At 39.0% G+C, this 16,747-nt stretch overlaps 1 protein-coding gene across 2 annotated transcripts in view; it reads right to left on the bottom strand.

The window, feature by feature from the left end:
- The window catches only part of LOC126263219 (F-box/WD repeat-containing protein 5), a 113,477-nt gene that overhangs the window by 18,371 nt on the left and 78,359 nt on the right, over nucleotides 1-16,747 (bottom strand). For both annotated transcript variants that reach the window (XM_049960289.1, XM_049960290.1), the window contains exon 4: nucleotides 7,589-7,766. In XM_049960289.1, coding sequence (XP_049816246.1) covers nucleotides 7,589-7,766 — 178 coding nt within the window. The remainder of the gene's footprint in view (nucleotides 1-7,588; nucleotides 7,767-16,747) is intronic.

Raw genomic sequence — 16,747 nt, forward strand, 5'->3', positions numbered from 1 at the left:
TGCCTGCCTCACTGCTTTATTTTGTTTTACTGTTCTGTCTCTTATTAACATTAGTAAATAATTCTTGTCCATTGTAGACATATCAGAACACTGCAACTATTAAATTGAAGATAATTTATAATTAATTAGCTACAACCACTTGCCGTTATAGGTGTTTATTTTTCCATGATAACATCTCAAGATGCCAGACTTCCCATTTTCAGATGTTTACCTTTATTTACATGTTGACTACATTATTTCTTTATTAATGGCACTGTAGAATTTGCAAGGAAAGTTTTTAAGACAGTTACTACAAAACATAAACAAAAAGGCATAAATAAATGTAAACATCTGAAGATGAGGTGAAGATAATACGAGTGTAGTCTCAAAAATGTGTATTCTGAGGGACAATTTATTGTTGCCAAGTGTCACGAAATGGGTGCCATTCATGTCAGTACATTAGCCAGTAAACACTGAAGTTGCAGGCACTACAGTTTTGACTTCACGTGCTAGGAGCAATGCAGTCATGCCATGTGACAAGATGATCTGCAAGCTTAAATGAGTATGTGAATCAGGCCTGCAGGTCACCAAAGGTTGCCCATCCCTAATTTACATGTTGATGGTAGCTGCAAAAATCAGCAACATCTGTTACAAAAGTGGTTGGCTGCAATAGGAATTTGTTTCCACACTGGGCAGCCTGTTGAACTCCACCTGATAATTTGAAAACAAATATAACATCCCACAAAGGGGTTAAACATCTCTTCCTAATTTACTTTTAACCAAGGCATGATGGCAAACATTGAACCGAAAAGTACTCCTCGAGTTAATCAATCTTTCATCACTGGGAACAGTGATGCAACTAGGTCATTGGATTCTGGAGGGATTAGAACATCACGTAAAAAATAATCTAAACTGTCAGGTATACCAAACATCACCACTTTACTGAACACTGGGAAACACTTGACAAATGTATTAATCATACAAAATATATTCATACTAGTACTTCTGCAACCCAAATACAGAGATGAGAACTAATTTGAAACATTGGTCTACAGGATTTGAAAAGTGAAAATGTCCATACAGAATAAACCGAGAGTCATTATGCTTGGAACAGCTTTCATAGTCAAACGGAACTGAACACAAACCATCACACACTGAAGCACCAAAGAAACTGGTACAGGCATGATTATTCAAATACAGAGATATGTAAACAGGCAGAATACAGCACTGCAGTCGGCATTGCCTATATAAGATAAGTGTGTGGCACAGTTGTTAGATCAGTTACTGCTGCTACAATGGCAGGTTATCAACAATTAAGCGAGTTTGAACATGCTATTATAGTCAGTGCAAAAGTGATGGGACACAGCATCTCTGAGGCAGCAATGAAGTGGGGATTTTCCTCTACGGCCGCTTCACAAGTGTATCGTGAATGTTAGGAATCTGGTAAAACTTCAAATCTCCGAGACTGCTGTGGCCATAAAAAGGTCCTGCAAGATGGGGACCAACGACAACTGAAGAGAATAATTCAACAGACAAAAGTGCAACCCTTTCACAAATTGCTGCAGATTTCAATGCTTGGTCATCAACAAGTGCCAGCGTATGAGCCATTCAACGAAACATCATTGATATGGGCTTTTGGAGCCATAGGCCCCCTCATGTACTCTTGATGACTGCTGAATGGAAACATGTTGCCTGATTGGACGAGTCTCATTTCAAATTGTACCGAGTGGATGGAAATGTATGGGTATGGAGACAACCTCATGAACCCATGGACCCTGCATGTCAGCAGGGGACTGTTCAAGCTGGTGGAGGCTCTGTAATGGTGTGTGGATAGTGCAGTTGGAGTTATATGGGACTCGTGATACATCTAGTTACAACTCTGACACGTGACATGTACGTAGGCATCCTGTCTGATCACCTGCATCCATTCATCTCCATTGTGTGTTCCAACGGACTTGGGCAATTCCAGCAGGACAGTGCAACACCCACTCTTGTCCATAATTGCTATAGAGTGGCTTCAGGGACACTCTTCTGAGTTTAAACACTTCCGCTGTCCACCAGACTCCCCAGACATGAACATCATTGAACATACCTGGGATGCCTTGCAACATGCTATTCAGAAGAGATCTCTACCCCCCCCCCCCCCTCATACTCTTATGGATTTAAGGACAGCTCTGCAGGATTTGTGGAGTCAATTCTTTCCAGCAATACTTCAGACATTAGTCAAGTCCATGCCATATCATGTTGTGACACTTCTGTGTGCTTGTAGGGGCCCTACACAATATAAGCAGGTCTACTAGTTTCTTTGGCTCTTCAGCGTAAATGCACATGCACCTACAGAGTATGACAACAGAAAAAAAACTAGAAAAAGTCAAACAATTTCGGGAGCCACTAGAAAATGAGACATCAAAAAATACTAAAGTATCACACAAAACTACATGTAGGAGACAACCACTCAGCATGGTAGGGAACAGAAATACTAGGAAATAGGAGAACATTTTACCATACACAAATGCACCAAAAAGAAAAGAGAAAGGCTCATCATCTTCTGCAGACAATTTGACTTAAATCTGTCAATCTTTTCCATTTTGCAAAACTCATCAGAAGCAGGAGCACCTCTGAGAGCTCTATTGCAGCTCTGGACAAAAGATGAAGAATGGAAATTTTTGTGGACCACAACCACACAACCTGGAAGACTCACCAATAGTTAACATATCCGGTTATAGAAGCCTTCATTGTATGATTGTTTTCAGAAAATTACCAAGGAGAAAGACCTGGTCTCGTCATAATACACATTTAGACTCTTATCAGATGGATCATGTGGCAATGACGAAACAAAACATAGAGAAATCATTAATGTAGAGGGACTAGGCACAGACTAGGTCCACTTTTTAACAGAAATAAAAGCAAAATTTCAATCTGAAAGATCAAACCACAAAATTTAAAAAAGTTTACACAATTAACACAAAACTTTTGTGTCAGATGACATGAGCAAATTTGCTAAAAACCTTCACACAAACAAGATGGGAAATTGGGATGAGACCAGGGAAGCAGTGAAAGAGTAGAACACCCTCCAAGAAGAAGAAAAAACAGACAGCAGGGCAAAATACGTGATGAAGCGGCAGAGTAGACAACATGGAAAAAAATGGAACTCCTGCAAACAAGAGTGTGACTTGAACACATTCACTGAGAGAAGAAAACAAATATCAAAAATTATTACAACTGAGAAGTGGAAATATGACAAAGAACTATTAGAAGAAAGATACAAATTTCAGGCAGAACACTAGGGACTTATACAAAATTTTTGAAGAAAAATAACGGGGTACAATCCAATGAGCCTTTCCTTCAAAGATAAACAGTCAAGCTGATTACCAACAACAAAAGCAACTGTGAGCTACAACAAAAATAGTTCAAGTGTCTTTAAATTGTGAGGAACCAACACAACAATTAATTTTCAGACACTTCCAAAAGGAAAACACACATTCAGAACCACTGCCACTGTATCAAGTTGAACAATACATTGGCCACCTAAAAAACGTCAGTGCCAAAAGAATACAGGATGTTAGCCAAGATGAGGAAACTGGGAGGGATACAGGCAGCTGAAACTATTTGTGAGCTCATTAAAGATAGTTGAGAGAATAGAAGAATACCAGATTGGGAACAAGCCATACCCCATCCACTATATAAGAAGGGAGACAGGACATACATGAACAATTACTAAGGTATACATTTACTTCCAGTCGTCTACACAACTGTTTCCAAGGCACTACTGAGTGATGGAAGAGCAGACGGAACTGATGAGTACTAAGAGGGTTTTGGGAAAAGTAGATTGTGCCCTGAGAAAATTTTTAATCTAGAATTGATCAAATTCTGCAATTTAAAAAAAAAAAGTAATGGAATTAAAAACTATGTACTGCAGCACAGTATACAATCTTTAATAAATGTTGATCCAACCAATTAATAGCAAGAATGTCATTCAAGACAACAGATTATGAGACCACCTAAGACGAATAACCATATCAGGTAAGTTACATAACTGTTTCCTACCCTACATCATCTGAAAGAGCCTACGGTTTAGATGCAATTTGTGGTCCACAAGTTCAAAACCAAAGGCATGCTCATTACAGTTGTTTTCTTTGATCAAGATAGGATCCTTTTTCTGTGAGACAGTGTTTAGCAGAAGTTTACAGCCTCTTCACAGACCCTGAGAAGTCTTCTTTTGGAATTTTCTTCAGTTTGTTGGTCATAATCTTCTGGATACAATCAACTGGATCAAACCTTGAGCCTTTCAGGTACATTTTTAATTCTGGGAAGAGGAAATAGTCTGAAGGGGGACAAATCTGATGAGTAATGAGAATATGCAACATTAGATGTTTCATAACATTTCAGGTGACCTGCCAGACACCTGCAACTTGCTGCCATGATCTTTACGCTGTCTTCAGATGAATACTGATGAAAATGCACTGAGCTGACATATTTCAAGACCCCCACCAAAACATGCATGGTGTATCCAGTTGATGAAGCACATGCACTTCTGCTACAAGTCTGTGGGCTGCAGCATGGGCCTTCCATAGTAAAAGATCGCTTCATCAATATCAAATTAATTTACTTTGAACAGTACAATTGCAAAACATGGCCAGCTATGCAAATCACAAAGTTTCCTTTGAAAGGACTGTATGCAGAATTTAACTGAAAGTCGCTGTCTTGATTAATAAGGACTCAAATAGTCACATTTCCCCTTATTTATTGATGATGGAACTCAACTGGTTTGATGTGTGGGCCACAATTTTTGTTTCATTGTGTTTTATCAAATGACCAGTCGAAATACAGTGTTCGGCAATAGTGGACCTATTGGCTTGGAGGCCGCTGCTGTTCTACACTGCAACCCTGCATGACTTGCACTGTTTGCCTTATATAAGATCTGCTGAATTTGCACGGAATCCTACAAACATCTGCCTCACACAAATGTAAGTTGTCTTTAACAGATCCCAATAGTGTTGAGGTTTTGGAAGGATGATGGGATAATACTTTAATTTTATGTCTTCCCAATATTCTGCCTATTTTTGCTAAAACATTTCCAATGTATGGTAGATAAGCGTCAACTCGAAAGACTTGCACCTGGCGAATGGTCTAACTGACGGGAGGCCCTAGCCACACGGCATTTCCATTTTAGCAGAGGAAATTTGTCAGAAGTCTTGCCATGTGTTGACGAGAGGCATACAACTGAAGAGCAACATCTAGCCTAAGGGTGGGTCACCCTCTCCTAATTTACAAGGTGACGTACTCGGGTTGGATGAAGGTAACGCTACTGTGCTTTTGCCACAGAAGGATTATAGTAATAACATCAATGTGTTTTTATTGAGTGGCTCACCATATCATAAGAGCAATAATGGTCCTATTAACCAAGTGATGGGAGCAGAACTTCTATCTAACACTTCTCTACCACAGAAGGTCATTAAGAGCCTGAGGTCAAATAGTTCAGTTCGAACTAGGCTGTACGGAAAGCTCAATATCCGCAAAGAAGGCATGATGCCTTAATATCCTTTAATGAGCAATACTGGAGTGGTCACCTATGACATAGTGACTTTACTCAAACCCATTGTACGCAAATGTGCCCATCACAAACAGTTCTAGCGATTTTATTAGCAGACATCAATCACTTAAGCTGAAAAGCAATGACTTGGTCAGCTCTGATGATTTTTTGCTTTTTACAGATGTGCCTCTAGTGGACTCACTGCATCTCATTGGCAGTACATTTGGGACTGACATTACCACATTGTTCACACGCCCCCCCCCCCCCTCCCGATGTACTTTTTATTTAATAATCAGTGTTTCAACAATCTGGTGGTGTCACCATTGTGCCCTTTGTCTCTTCTGGTGGTCAATTTTTTTAAAAGATTTTGAGGATTGAGCACTCACCTCAACTAAAGTCTTTTGGTGATACACGCAGACACTTACAAGCTACTACTCGCTAACATCTGACATAAATGATAGGCATTCTAAAAATCTTAAGCCACTGAGCTCATACCATCCTGATAAATACAGACAGCAAGACAGACATACAAATGACAGAACAAGGAAGAGGATGGGGCCTTCAAAACTGCTGTGTATCTACTGCGTACATATTGGAAATGTTTCAGTAAAATAGGTAGAATATTAAGAGGACACAAAATTAAAGTAATATTTCGTTTTCCGTCCAAAATCTTGAAGCTATTGGGATCTGTTAAAGATGACTCAGGGTTGCACAAGGCAGTTGTTTACAGAATTAAGTGTGAATGCGGCAAATATTACATACGGCACTTGAAGCTCACTATGCCCGACTGCATTGTAAAACACTAGCAACATATTTGCCTCCTCCAAGCCAATAAGTCCACTGCTGCTGAACTTCGTATTTTGACTGGTCATTTGATAAAATACAATGAAACAAAAACTGTGTCCCATACATTGATCTTTTGGAGTTCACCAACAATGAGTCAGTGGAAATACAACTATGAGTTCCTTATTAATCGAGGCAGAGGCTTTCAGTTAAATTCTGCAGTCAATCCTGCCACAGAATAATTTTGTATGCTGCACAGCTGGAATCATGGTATTTTTACCATACAATGCAATCAGTTTGGTGGTGCAGAGCACACACTTGCAGCTAAAGTGCATCTGTTTAAGCAGTGCATGCCTCATGCAACGCATGTGCATTGCCAACTGGATACAAAATGCATGTGCCAGTGGGATCTTAAATACATAAGCTCAGTGAATTTTGATCAATATGCACCTACAGATAGCCAGAAGACTCTGCACCAAAACATTATGGCAGTAAGTTGCAGGCATCTGGCAGTTTGCCTGAAATTTTGTGGAACAATCTGCATGCTGGTAGAGTTTTAAATTACACATGCAACACTGATGCTTGCAAGTCATTACCCTGACAATGAGCTGGGATGTTGTGCAGTGGCATTGGGAGGGGAGAGGCAGAGCATGGGGGGACAGAGGCCTAGGCAAACTCGCTGGATGTGAACTACCAAATATTTCAACAATTCCTGTTATTTTTCTTTATTTACTGTTCTACCTGGAGGCACATATTCTTTGTGAATGATGTCACTAACATTGAAAAACATGATCAACATTGTCTTCATCCTTGATTTTTCCAATGTTCAGCCCCCCCCCCCCCTCCTCTCTCTCTCTCTCTCTCTCTCTCTCTCTCTCTCTCTCTCTCTCTCTCTCTCTCTCTCTCTGTGTGTGTGTGTGTGTGTGTGTGTGTAGCATCAGAATCAAACTGGAAAGCCACGGCCTTTTTCTGTGAAACCGTTTTTCCTATAAAATCTGTTTTCAGCTTGTATTTAATATTACTTCCTCAAGTGTTTCTGAGAGCTGTTTTTTCTGTTACTGTATAGTGTGACTCAATCCACACTCCGCAAGGCTCTCTTTCACAGTGAAGTTCACAGTACTAAATGGAGAGCATTTATCAACTTTATACTCAGTTCCTTATTTAACAATTGCTGAATTGATAAGCACCATTCACATTAGCCAATAATAGTAGCATGTGTTGGTAGGTTTGTAGATTTCCTGTGGCCTTACTACATACTTAAGACACTAAAATAAATAACATAACATTTCTTACCTTGCAGGCTGAAAACAGCAATTTCACCAGATGTGCTATGAGGAGAACCAAAATGAACACCAGACACCAAGAGGAGTGTGTCAGAGGCATTAAATTGGGAATACTGTGTATATTTCCAACAAAATAATTTCATGTCATGGTAGTACTTTATTTTGGCAGGGCAAGATGAGGTCCAAACCTAAAAGCAACAAAACACTTAAAATGCTGCAGCAAAAACATCTGTAGAAAATATGTAGAACTATTAAAACAGGGAAAAAATAAGTCTGCTTCTGTAACTACACACCATTTAAACAAGTGTGGGAGATGTGCACAACATACTGTTAATACTAAACTGTAAGTGTCCCACACACTTTATCAATATTCCAGGATGGCTCACACAATTATTTAGTAAGCAATCTGCTGTGCAGACTGATTGCATTTTCCCAGTGTTCTCCCAATGACACACAGTTTGCTACCTGGTTTACCTACGACTGGGCCTATACGAGCATTCCACTTAATAACCCTCTAAATTATTACTCCCAATTATTTGTACGAGTTAACCAATTCCAACTGTGACTCACTGATGTTGTAATCATACAACATTACTTTTCTGTATTTTGTTAATTCCACAATTTTACATTCTGAACATTTAAAACAAGTTGCTACTCCTTGCACTACTTCCAAATCTTATCACAATCTGCTTGGATATCTGTACACCTTTTCTGAGACAGTATTTCATTACACATAGCTGCATCATCAGAGAAATATCTGAAGTTACCATTTGTTGTGATGTGGTTTGACAATGCAGGCATGACACATAATTATCAAACAACTTTATTTCCAACTCACTGCATGATGAATCTAACCATGCCCCTCAATTTTTACAGGCAGTTATAAATTAAGAACTGAGTCTTAAGTTTGTGGTTCTAGTACTGAAGTCCAAGTCCTTCAACACATTCTCGTGCTTTTCTGCAGGAAGAGCCTTCATCAGCACGTCTGCCATCATAACTTCAGTTGGCTGATATTCCAGTTTCAGTAGATACTCTTGTAGAGCCTGACATAAGAAGTGATATTTTATATAAAAATGCTTCATCTTTGAGCGAAAAAAATGGGTTGTGTGTTAACTTTGCAGCTGACTGTCACTGAACCAAGTGATGTTCGATTATTTTCCTTTACCAAGTAGGTAAAAAGACGAGGGCTAGTAGAAATCCTTGGGTAACTGAAGAAATATTGAATTTAATTGATGAAAGGAGAAAATATAAAAATGCAGTAAATGAAGCAGGCAAAAAGGAATACAAACATCTCAAAAATGAGATCGACAGGAAGTGCAAAATGGCTAAGCAGGGATGGCTAGAGGACAAATGTAAGGATGTAGAAGCTTATCTCACTAGGGGGTAAGATAGATACTGCCTACAGGAAAATTAAAGAGACCTTTGGAGATAAGAGAACCACTTGTATGAATATCAAGAGCTCAGATGGAAACCCAGTTCTAAGCAAAGAAGGGAAAGCAGGAAGGTGGAAGGAGTATATAGAGGGTCTATACAAGGGCGATGTACTTGAGGACAATATTATGGAAATGGAAGAGGATGTAGATGAAGATGAAATGGGAGATACGATACTGCGTGAAGAGTTTGACAGAGCACTGAAAGACCTGAGTCGAAACAAGGCTCCCGGAGTAGACAACATTCCATTGGAACTACTGACGGCCTTGGGAGAGCCAGTCCTGACAAAACTCTACCATCTGGTGAGCAAGATGTATGAAACAGGCGAAATACCCTCAGATTTCAAGAAGAATATAATAATTGCAATCCCAAAGAAAGCAGGTGTTGACAGATGTGAGAATTACCAAACAATCAGTTTAATAAGCCACAGCTGCAAAATACTAACACAAATTCTTTACAGACGAATGGAAAAACTAGTAGAGGCCGACCTCGGTGAAGATCAGTTTGGATTCCGTAGAAATACTGGAACACGTGAGGCAATACTGACCTTACGACTTATCTTAGAAGAAAGATTAAGGAAAGGCAAACCTACGTTTCTAGCATTTGTAGACTTAGAGAAAGCTTTTGACAATGTTGACTGGAATACTCTCTTTCAAATTCTAAAGGTGGCAGGGGTAAAATACAGGGAGCGAAAGGCTATTTACAATTTGTACAGAAACCAGATGGCAGTTATAAGAGTCGAGGGACATGAAAGGGAAGCAGTGGTTGGGAAGGGAGTGAGACAGGGTTGTAGCCTCTCCCCCGTGTTATTCAATCTGTACATTGAGCAAGCAGTAAAGGAAACAAAAGAAAAATTCGGAGTAGGTATTAAAATCCATGGAGAAGAAATAAAAACTTTGAGGTTCGCCAATGACATTGTAATTCTGTCAGAGACAGCAAAGGACTTGGAAGAGCAGTTGAACGGAATGGATGGTGTCTTGAAGGGAGGATATAAGATGAACATCAACAAAAGCAAAATGAGGATAATGGAATGTAGTCAAATTAAGTCGAGTGATGTTGAGGGTATTAGATTAGGAAATGAGACACTTAAAGCAGTAAAGGAGCTTTGCTATTTGGGGAGCAAAATAACTGATGATGGTCGAAGTAGAGAGGATATAAAATGTAGACTGGCAATGGCAAGGAAAGCGTTTCTGAAGAAGAGAAATTTGTTAACATCGAGTATAGATTTAAGTGTCAGGAAGTCATTTCTGAAAGTATTTGTATGGAGTGTAGCCATGTATGGAAGTGAAACATGGACGGTAAATAGTTTGGACAAGAAGAGAATAGAAGCTTTCGAAATGTGGTGCTACAGAAGAATTCTGAAGATTAGATGGGTAGATCACATAACTAATGAGGAGGTACTGAATAGGATTGGGGAGAAGAGGAGTTTGTGGCACAACCTGACCAGAAGAAGGGATCGGTTGGTAGGACATGTTCTGAGGCATCAAGGGATCACCAATTTAGTATTGGAGGGCAGCGTGGAGGGTAAAAATTGTAGGGGGAGACCAAGAGATGAATACACTAAGCAGATTCAGAAGGATGTAGGTTGCAGTAGGTACTGGGAGATGAAGAAGCTTGCACAGGATAGAGTAGCATGGAGAGCTGCATCAAACCAGTCTCAGGACTGAAGACCACAACAACAAACAACAACCACCTGGCTTTATCATGAATGTTGACAGATGAAGCATTTTCTTTGCTGCTTCCTTGAGGCTCATGTGTTCAGCTTCAGCTTATGAAATATCAACAATTTCCTGCTTGCATAAACATCCTGAGATTGCTGATCCAGATAAGGTGAAGCTGTAGCCTGTATATGACTTCCTATCAGCACTGGAACTTCCCCAGTCAGTCTCTGCAAAACAGAAGATTCCTCCTTTATCCTTGATGTAGATCAGTTTCTGGTCTATATTTCTTTTAAGATATCCAAGGATTTGCTTAGATGCTTGCCAGTGAATATAATCATGGCCGTTGTTGTACTGGCTCAGATTACTGACTGCATAGCATAAATAAGGTCGAGTATTGGTAGTGATGTATTTCAATGCTCCAACCAGTTATCTGAATGGATAGTAAGTATCATCTTCTGTGTTCGTAGCTCTTGCATCCAACTTTCTAGCAGTTGCCAATGGAGTCCTTAATGTCTTGCAGTTATCCATTTGGTGTAAAACTTTTTGGATACAGCCACTTTGACCAAATATAATTTTCTCAACAGACTGATTTACTTCTATGCCCAGACAGTACCTTATCGCATCAAGTTACTTAACATCAAAGCTGGCTGATAACTCATCCTTTATTTATTTTGCCCTTTTTGTGTCTGCTGAAGTGATTATAATGTTGTTTACATAAATGAGTAGAAAGACTGGATGTTTTTCTACTCTGGCTACAAAGACCCATGGATCTGAACTTGTGGGTGGCAATCCAGTTGATGTTAAGGTTGCATTAAAATTGGCACATCACTGTTGACCAGCTTGGAGCAGTCCATAAATGGCTTTTCTAAGTGTAAACACTTTATTACTGGATTCAATGTATGGAACATGTCACTTGCCCTCTTGACTATATGATTTCCTTCATGTCTTTCATCTTTTGTAAAAATTTGAAAAGTGAGTTCAATCGTTCCATGAATATTTCTGTAACAATTTCACCACTGAGAAATGCAATGGCGACATCCAACTGTGAGACATGAAAGTCAAATCTGACTGACAGAGCCATAAGTAATCTAAATGATACAGTTCTTGCAATTGGAGAAGAATGTTTCCTAAAAGTCAACTTCAGACTGTTGGCTGAATCCTCTTGCAACTATTCTTGCTTTTTTCCTCAGCAAAGATCATTCACCTCTGTACTTATTCTTCCAAACAATCCAACCCTTTCATTTGTTGGCCTTTCTACCATGTTCCAGGATACCAATTTTCTCAAACCACTCTTAATGATCTGGATCATGTAATGCATCATTGACACTGACCACTGTTGCATTTGAAATTAAGTTAGCATCAGGGTGATGAATCTATACCTGACTGTTGAGTAGATGTAACTTAAATTATTGTCTTCATCACATAATAAGTTATCCTCAAGATAGAATTCTTGGCCTGCAGTAACTGGAAACCCGTCCATTTCAAAGGTGTATAATGGTTCATACTTTGATAATGGCTCTGGCTTAATTTTTATATCACCATTGAGATCACCTCCCACAGAATTCATCTTGATGGCTCCTTTTGTGGTGACAATCTTGTTCATCCTCATAGAAGTCCGCTTAAATTTGTTTGGACTCAAAACTGTCATGATCAAGGAACATGACATTTTGTGACAATGGAGTTCAAGCATTGAAAACTGGCTCACGCTAAACACTATGGCAGGGCGGTGATCCTTCCAGACTAGTAATATTCAACTGTACTTCAAAACATTGATTAGATTAGATTAATAGTAGTTCCATGTATTATGAATATAATATTTCGTAATGATGTGGAACGAGTCAAATTTTCCAATGCATGACATAATTAAAGTAATTTAACAACATAATTAAGTTAATATAACAACTTTTTTATTTTATTTTATTTATTTTTTCTTAATTTATATCTAAAAATTCCTCTATGGAGTAGAAGGAGTTGTCATTCAGAAATTCTTTTAATTTCTTCTTAAACACTTGTTGGCTATCTGTCAGACTTTTGATACTATTTGGTAAGTGACCAAAGACTTTAGTGGCAGTATAATTCACCCCTTTCTGTGCCAAAGTTAGATTTAATCTTGAATAGTGAAGATCATCCTTTCTCCTAGTATTGTAGTTATGCACACTGCTATTACTTTTGAATTGGGTTTGGTTGTTAATAACAAATTTCATGAGAGTACATATACTGAGAAGCTACTGTGAATATCCCTAGACCCTTAAATAAATGTCTGCAGGATGATCTTGGGTGGACTCCAGCTATTATTCTGATTACACAATTTTGTGCAATAAATACTTTATTCCTCAGTGATGAATTACCCCAAAATATGATGCCATACGCAAGCAATGAGTGAAAATAGGCGTAGAAAGCTAATTTACTGAGATGTTTATCACCAAAATTTGCAATGACTCTTATTGCATAAGTAGCTGAACTCAAACGTTTCAGCAGATCATCAATGTGTTTCTTCCAATTTAATCTCTCATCAATGGACACACCTAAAAATTTTGAATATTCTACCGTAGCTATATGCTTCTGATTAAGGTCTATATTTATTAATGGCGTCATACCATTTACTGTACGGAACTGTATGTACTGTGTCTTATCAACATTCAGTGAGAGTCCGTTTACAAGGAACCAGTTAGTAATTTTCCGAAAGACATTATTGACAATTTCATCAGTTAATTCTTGTTTGTCAGGTGTGATTACTATACTTGTATCATCAGCAAAAAGAACTAACTTTGCCTCTTCATGAACATAGAATGGCAAGTCATTAATATATATTAAGAACAACAAAGGACCCAAAACCGACCCTTGTGGAACCCCATTCTTGATAGTTCCCCAGTTTGAGGAATGTGATGATCTTTGCATATTATGAGAACTGCTTATTTCAACTTTCTGCACTCTTCCAGTCAGGTACGAATTAAACCATTTGTGCACTGTCCCACCCATGCCACAATGCTTGAGCTTGTCTAGCAGAATTTCATGATTTACACAATCAAAAGCCTTTGAGAGATCACAAAAAATCCCAGTGGGTGGTGTTCGGTTATTCAGATCTTTCAAAATTTGATTGGTGAAAGCATATATCGCATTTTCTGTTGAAAAACCTTTCTGGAAACCAAACTGACATTTTGTTAGTACTTCATTTTTACAGATATGCAAAGCTACTCTTGAATACATTACTTTCTCATAAATTTTGGATAAAGCTGTTAGAAGGGAGACTGGCCGGTAACTGTTGACGTCAGATCTATCCCCCTTTTTATGCAAAGGTATAACAATAGCATATTTCAGTCTATCAGGGAAAATGCCCTGTTCCAGAGAGCTATTACACAGGTGGCTGAGAATCTTACTTATCTGTTGAGAACAAGCTTTTAGTATTTTGCTGGAAATGCCATCAATTCCATGTGAGTTTTTGCTTTTAAGCAAGTTTATTATTTTCCTAATTTCAGAGGGACATCACTTGAATTGCTCCCTTCGCATCTTATACCTCTTTAAGATACCACGCACCAGAACAAATGTGACTGCCTGCACTTGTAAGAGTGAACACCAGCTTTTAACTACTACTCTCACCATGTGAAAACATAGTCTCAACACAAAGCTGATATCAAGCCACAACCCAATCGGCGGCCATCTTGGCAGAAAACACAACATGAGAACAGGTCTCCAATAATTGCCACAACCTACACATTGACACGTTGCACAAGTTGTCAAAATTAGTAATTTGAGGGGTAGCCAACATTATTGCTGTCATACATGGCAGTCTTAGACCTAGTTTCTGCAACAGCTACGTTTACAACGAAGATTGAACAACCCTGTTATTTACATACTGTATTCTTTTTGTTCGTTTTTAAAAAGAATAGTACAGAATCATACAGTTTATGTTGTAATATGCATTTTTCTGTCAAGGGTGCTGCAAACCTCATCTCTCTCTTTACGTATCAATTATAAATGTATTATTGTTGAAGGAGGACAGAAAAAAGAAAAGTAACTGAAGACAACACAACTGAGACAAATCTATTACTTTCATTTCATCCCTGATATTCCCTTTAGTGTTATCACTTAACATTAACAGATATTGTCACATAGAATCTAGAATCATACCAGTTATGAGAGTAGCTTCACTATGTACCTGTTGCTGCCACATTAAATGTTGGAAAATACGATCACTGACAAAAAGAAGTTAAGTTCTTGAAAGGAACATTCTAGGGTAGATGAATTTTCTTCACATCATACTATCCTCACTATATAAATTATTAGAGTTGGGTTATTCTTGATGTCTAGAATGGATGTCATAATGCATTGGTTTCCCATCTTGTTATCTTGTTGTCAGGCCTGAAATTACATCTACTATGTGTTCTGCATCAAATGATTAGCAAGCACTGTAGAGGGTCACAGAAAATGCTGCATGCTTGCAAGAGACAAGAGACAAAATTAATGTAGTTGGAGTCATGAAAAATGGCGGTCGAGTTTAGGCTTGTTTGCACACTTATATCATGCATTCTCCAACAGCCAACGAGCATTCAGCAGTATGCATGTACTGTAACTGTTGCTTGGAACCAACATCAATGCAATTCTCATCCATGCCCAAACTGTACAGACTGCCATCATTCAGGAATTTGACTATTGTACTTCACACAACGCTGTCATTCAAGGTCTACACATGATCAATTGAGTGAGCTGTACATCCTGATCAACTAAGTCACACCATTAAGTATTACCATATTGAATGTCAAAAGTATTGCAACCCTTTCACATCTCCACCTGCCTTTTTAGCAGAATTAAAGAACTTGAAAGCCCCCCCCCTCACCCCCTCTCTCTCTCTCTCTCTCTCTCTCTCTCTCTCTCTCTCTCTGTGTCATACAGGACCATTGTTTGGAGACTACTAGAAGCGAGGCTACAGAAATATTTTTCTATGTGCAGACTGATGTTAAGACAACAACATGGATGACCTGACAGAAAGTAGGTGATACTTCAAGGCTGTGTGCTTTGTTTCAGGGGGTTACACAGATGCCATCATCATACGCAGGACATGACTATCCATAAGAGAACAGTGACTGCATTTCCAAAGACAGGGAGTAGGTTCACGTGGTAAGCTATGACCTGACAATGACAGCAACACGCAAACAGATGCATCGAGCGATATGCAGTCAGGACAAATGACACAACACATCCAACAAAACATCTATCAAACACAAAGAAGGAATAAGCTGATCAAAAACCATGAAATGCTGAAACAGAAGGAAAGATTCACAACATCCAGCAAAACTACTGTGATTATGGGATCCTAGAAGAGAACATGTACATTGACAGACTGGGACAGTGAGATATTTCTCAAACCACACAGCATTTCACAACATCCAAAATGCACCTGAAAGGAAGCACAACATGCTTTCCTTCTAGCAAACACCAGACCAAACTATCTTAAACATTGAAAGTCTCTCCGCTAATCCCTGCATACTGCTTGAACTAACAGGGAGTGTGTTCACAGAGACTGGAAGGGTACAACCTGTACCAAGTGTACAGAAAGCTTAAGAGGGCACATGGCCATGTAGTTTTTGACAATACCAGGATCAGTATGAAACCCTTCATTTTCAACAAGCATCCATGTAGCTGTTCTAACTAAACACTGTGTGTTTATTTTCATGAAAGCGGATCTGGAAAAGGTCGTGAAGGAAGAGTGTGTGGATGAGATATGGTTGTAGGAGCCATTCACACAGAATGGACAGCTGTTTGGTCTCACAATCAATGCAACAGTGAACACAGGGGGGGGGGGGGGGGGGCACCATCCAAATGCTGTGATCATATTAGTCAACAGGCAGTGGACTGTAGTGAAGACATCACAACTATGCACTGACCACGTAAGAAAGTGCTTGTTGTACGTTTCTTGTCACATGCGTGTGGCAACGTTTATGATTATGACATTATGTTCACAGTGTGTAGCCCCATTGTGTATCTCCCCTGATAACATGAGACCAATAGATTTTATATTCACTACTATAATGTTAGTATTTGATTTTACTGTTGCTAAAATGTATAGGGCTGGCTCTCCC

Source organism: Schistocerca nitens, chromosome 6, assembly GCF_023898315.1.
Source record: "Schistocerca nitens isolate TAMUIC-IGC-003100 chromosome 6, iqSchNite1.1, whole genome shotgun sequence".
Lineage (NCBI taxonomy): Eukaryota > Metazoa > Arthropoda > Insecta > Orthoptera > Acrididae > Schistocerca > Schistocerca nitens.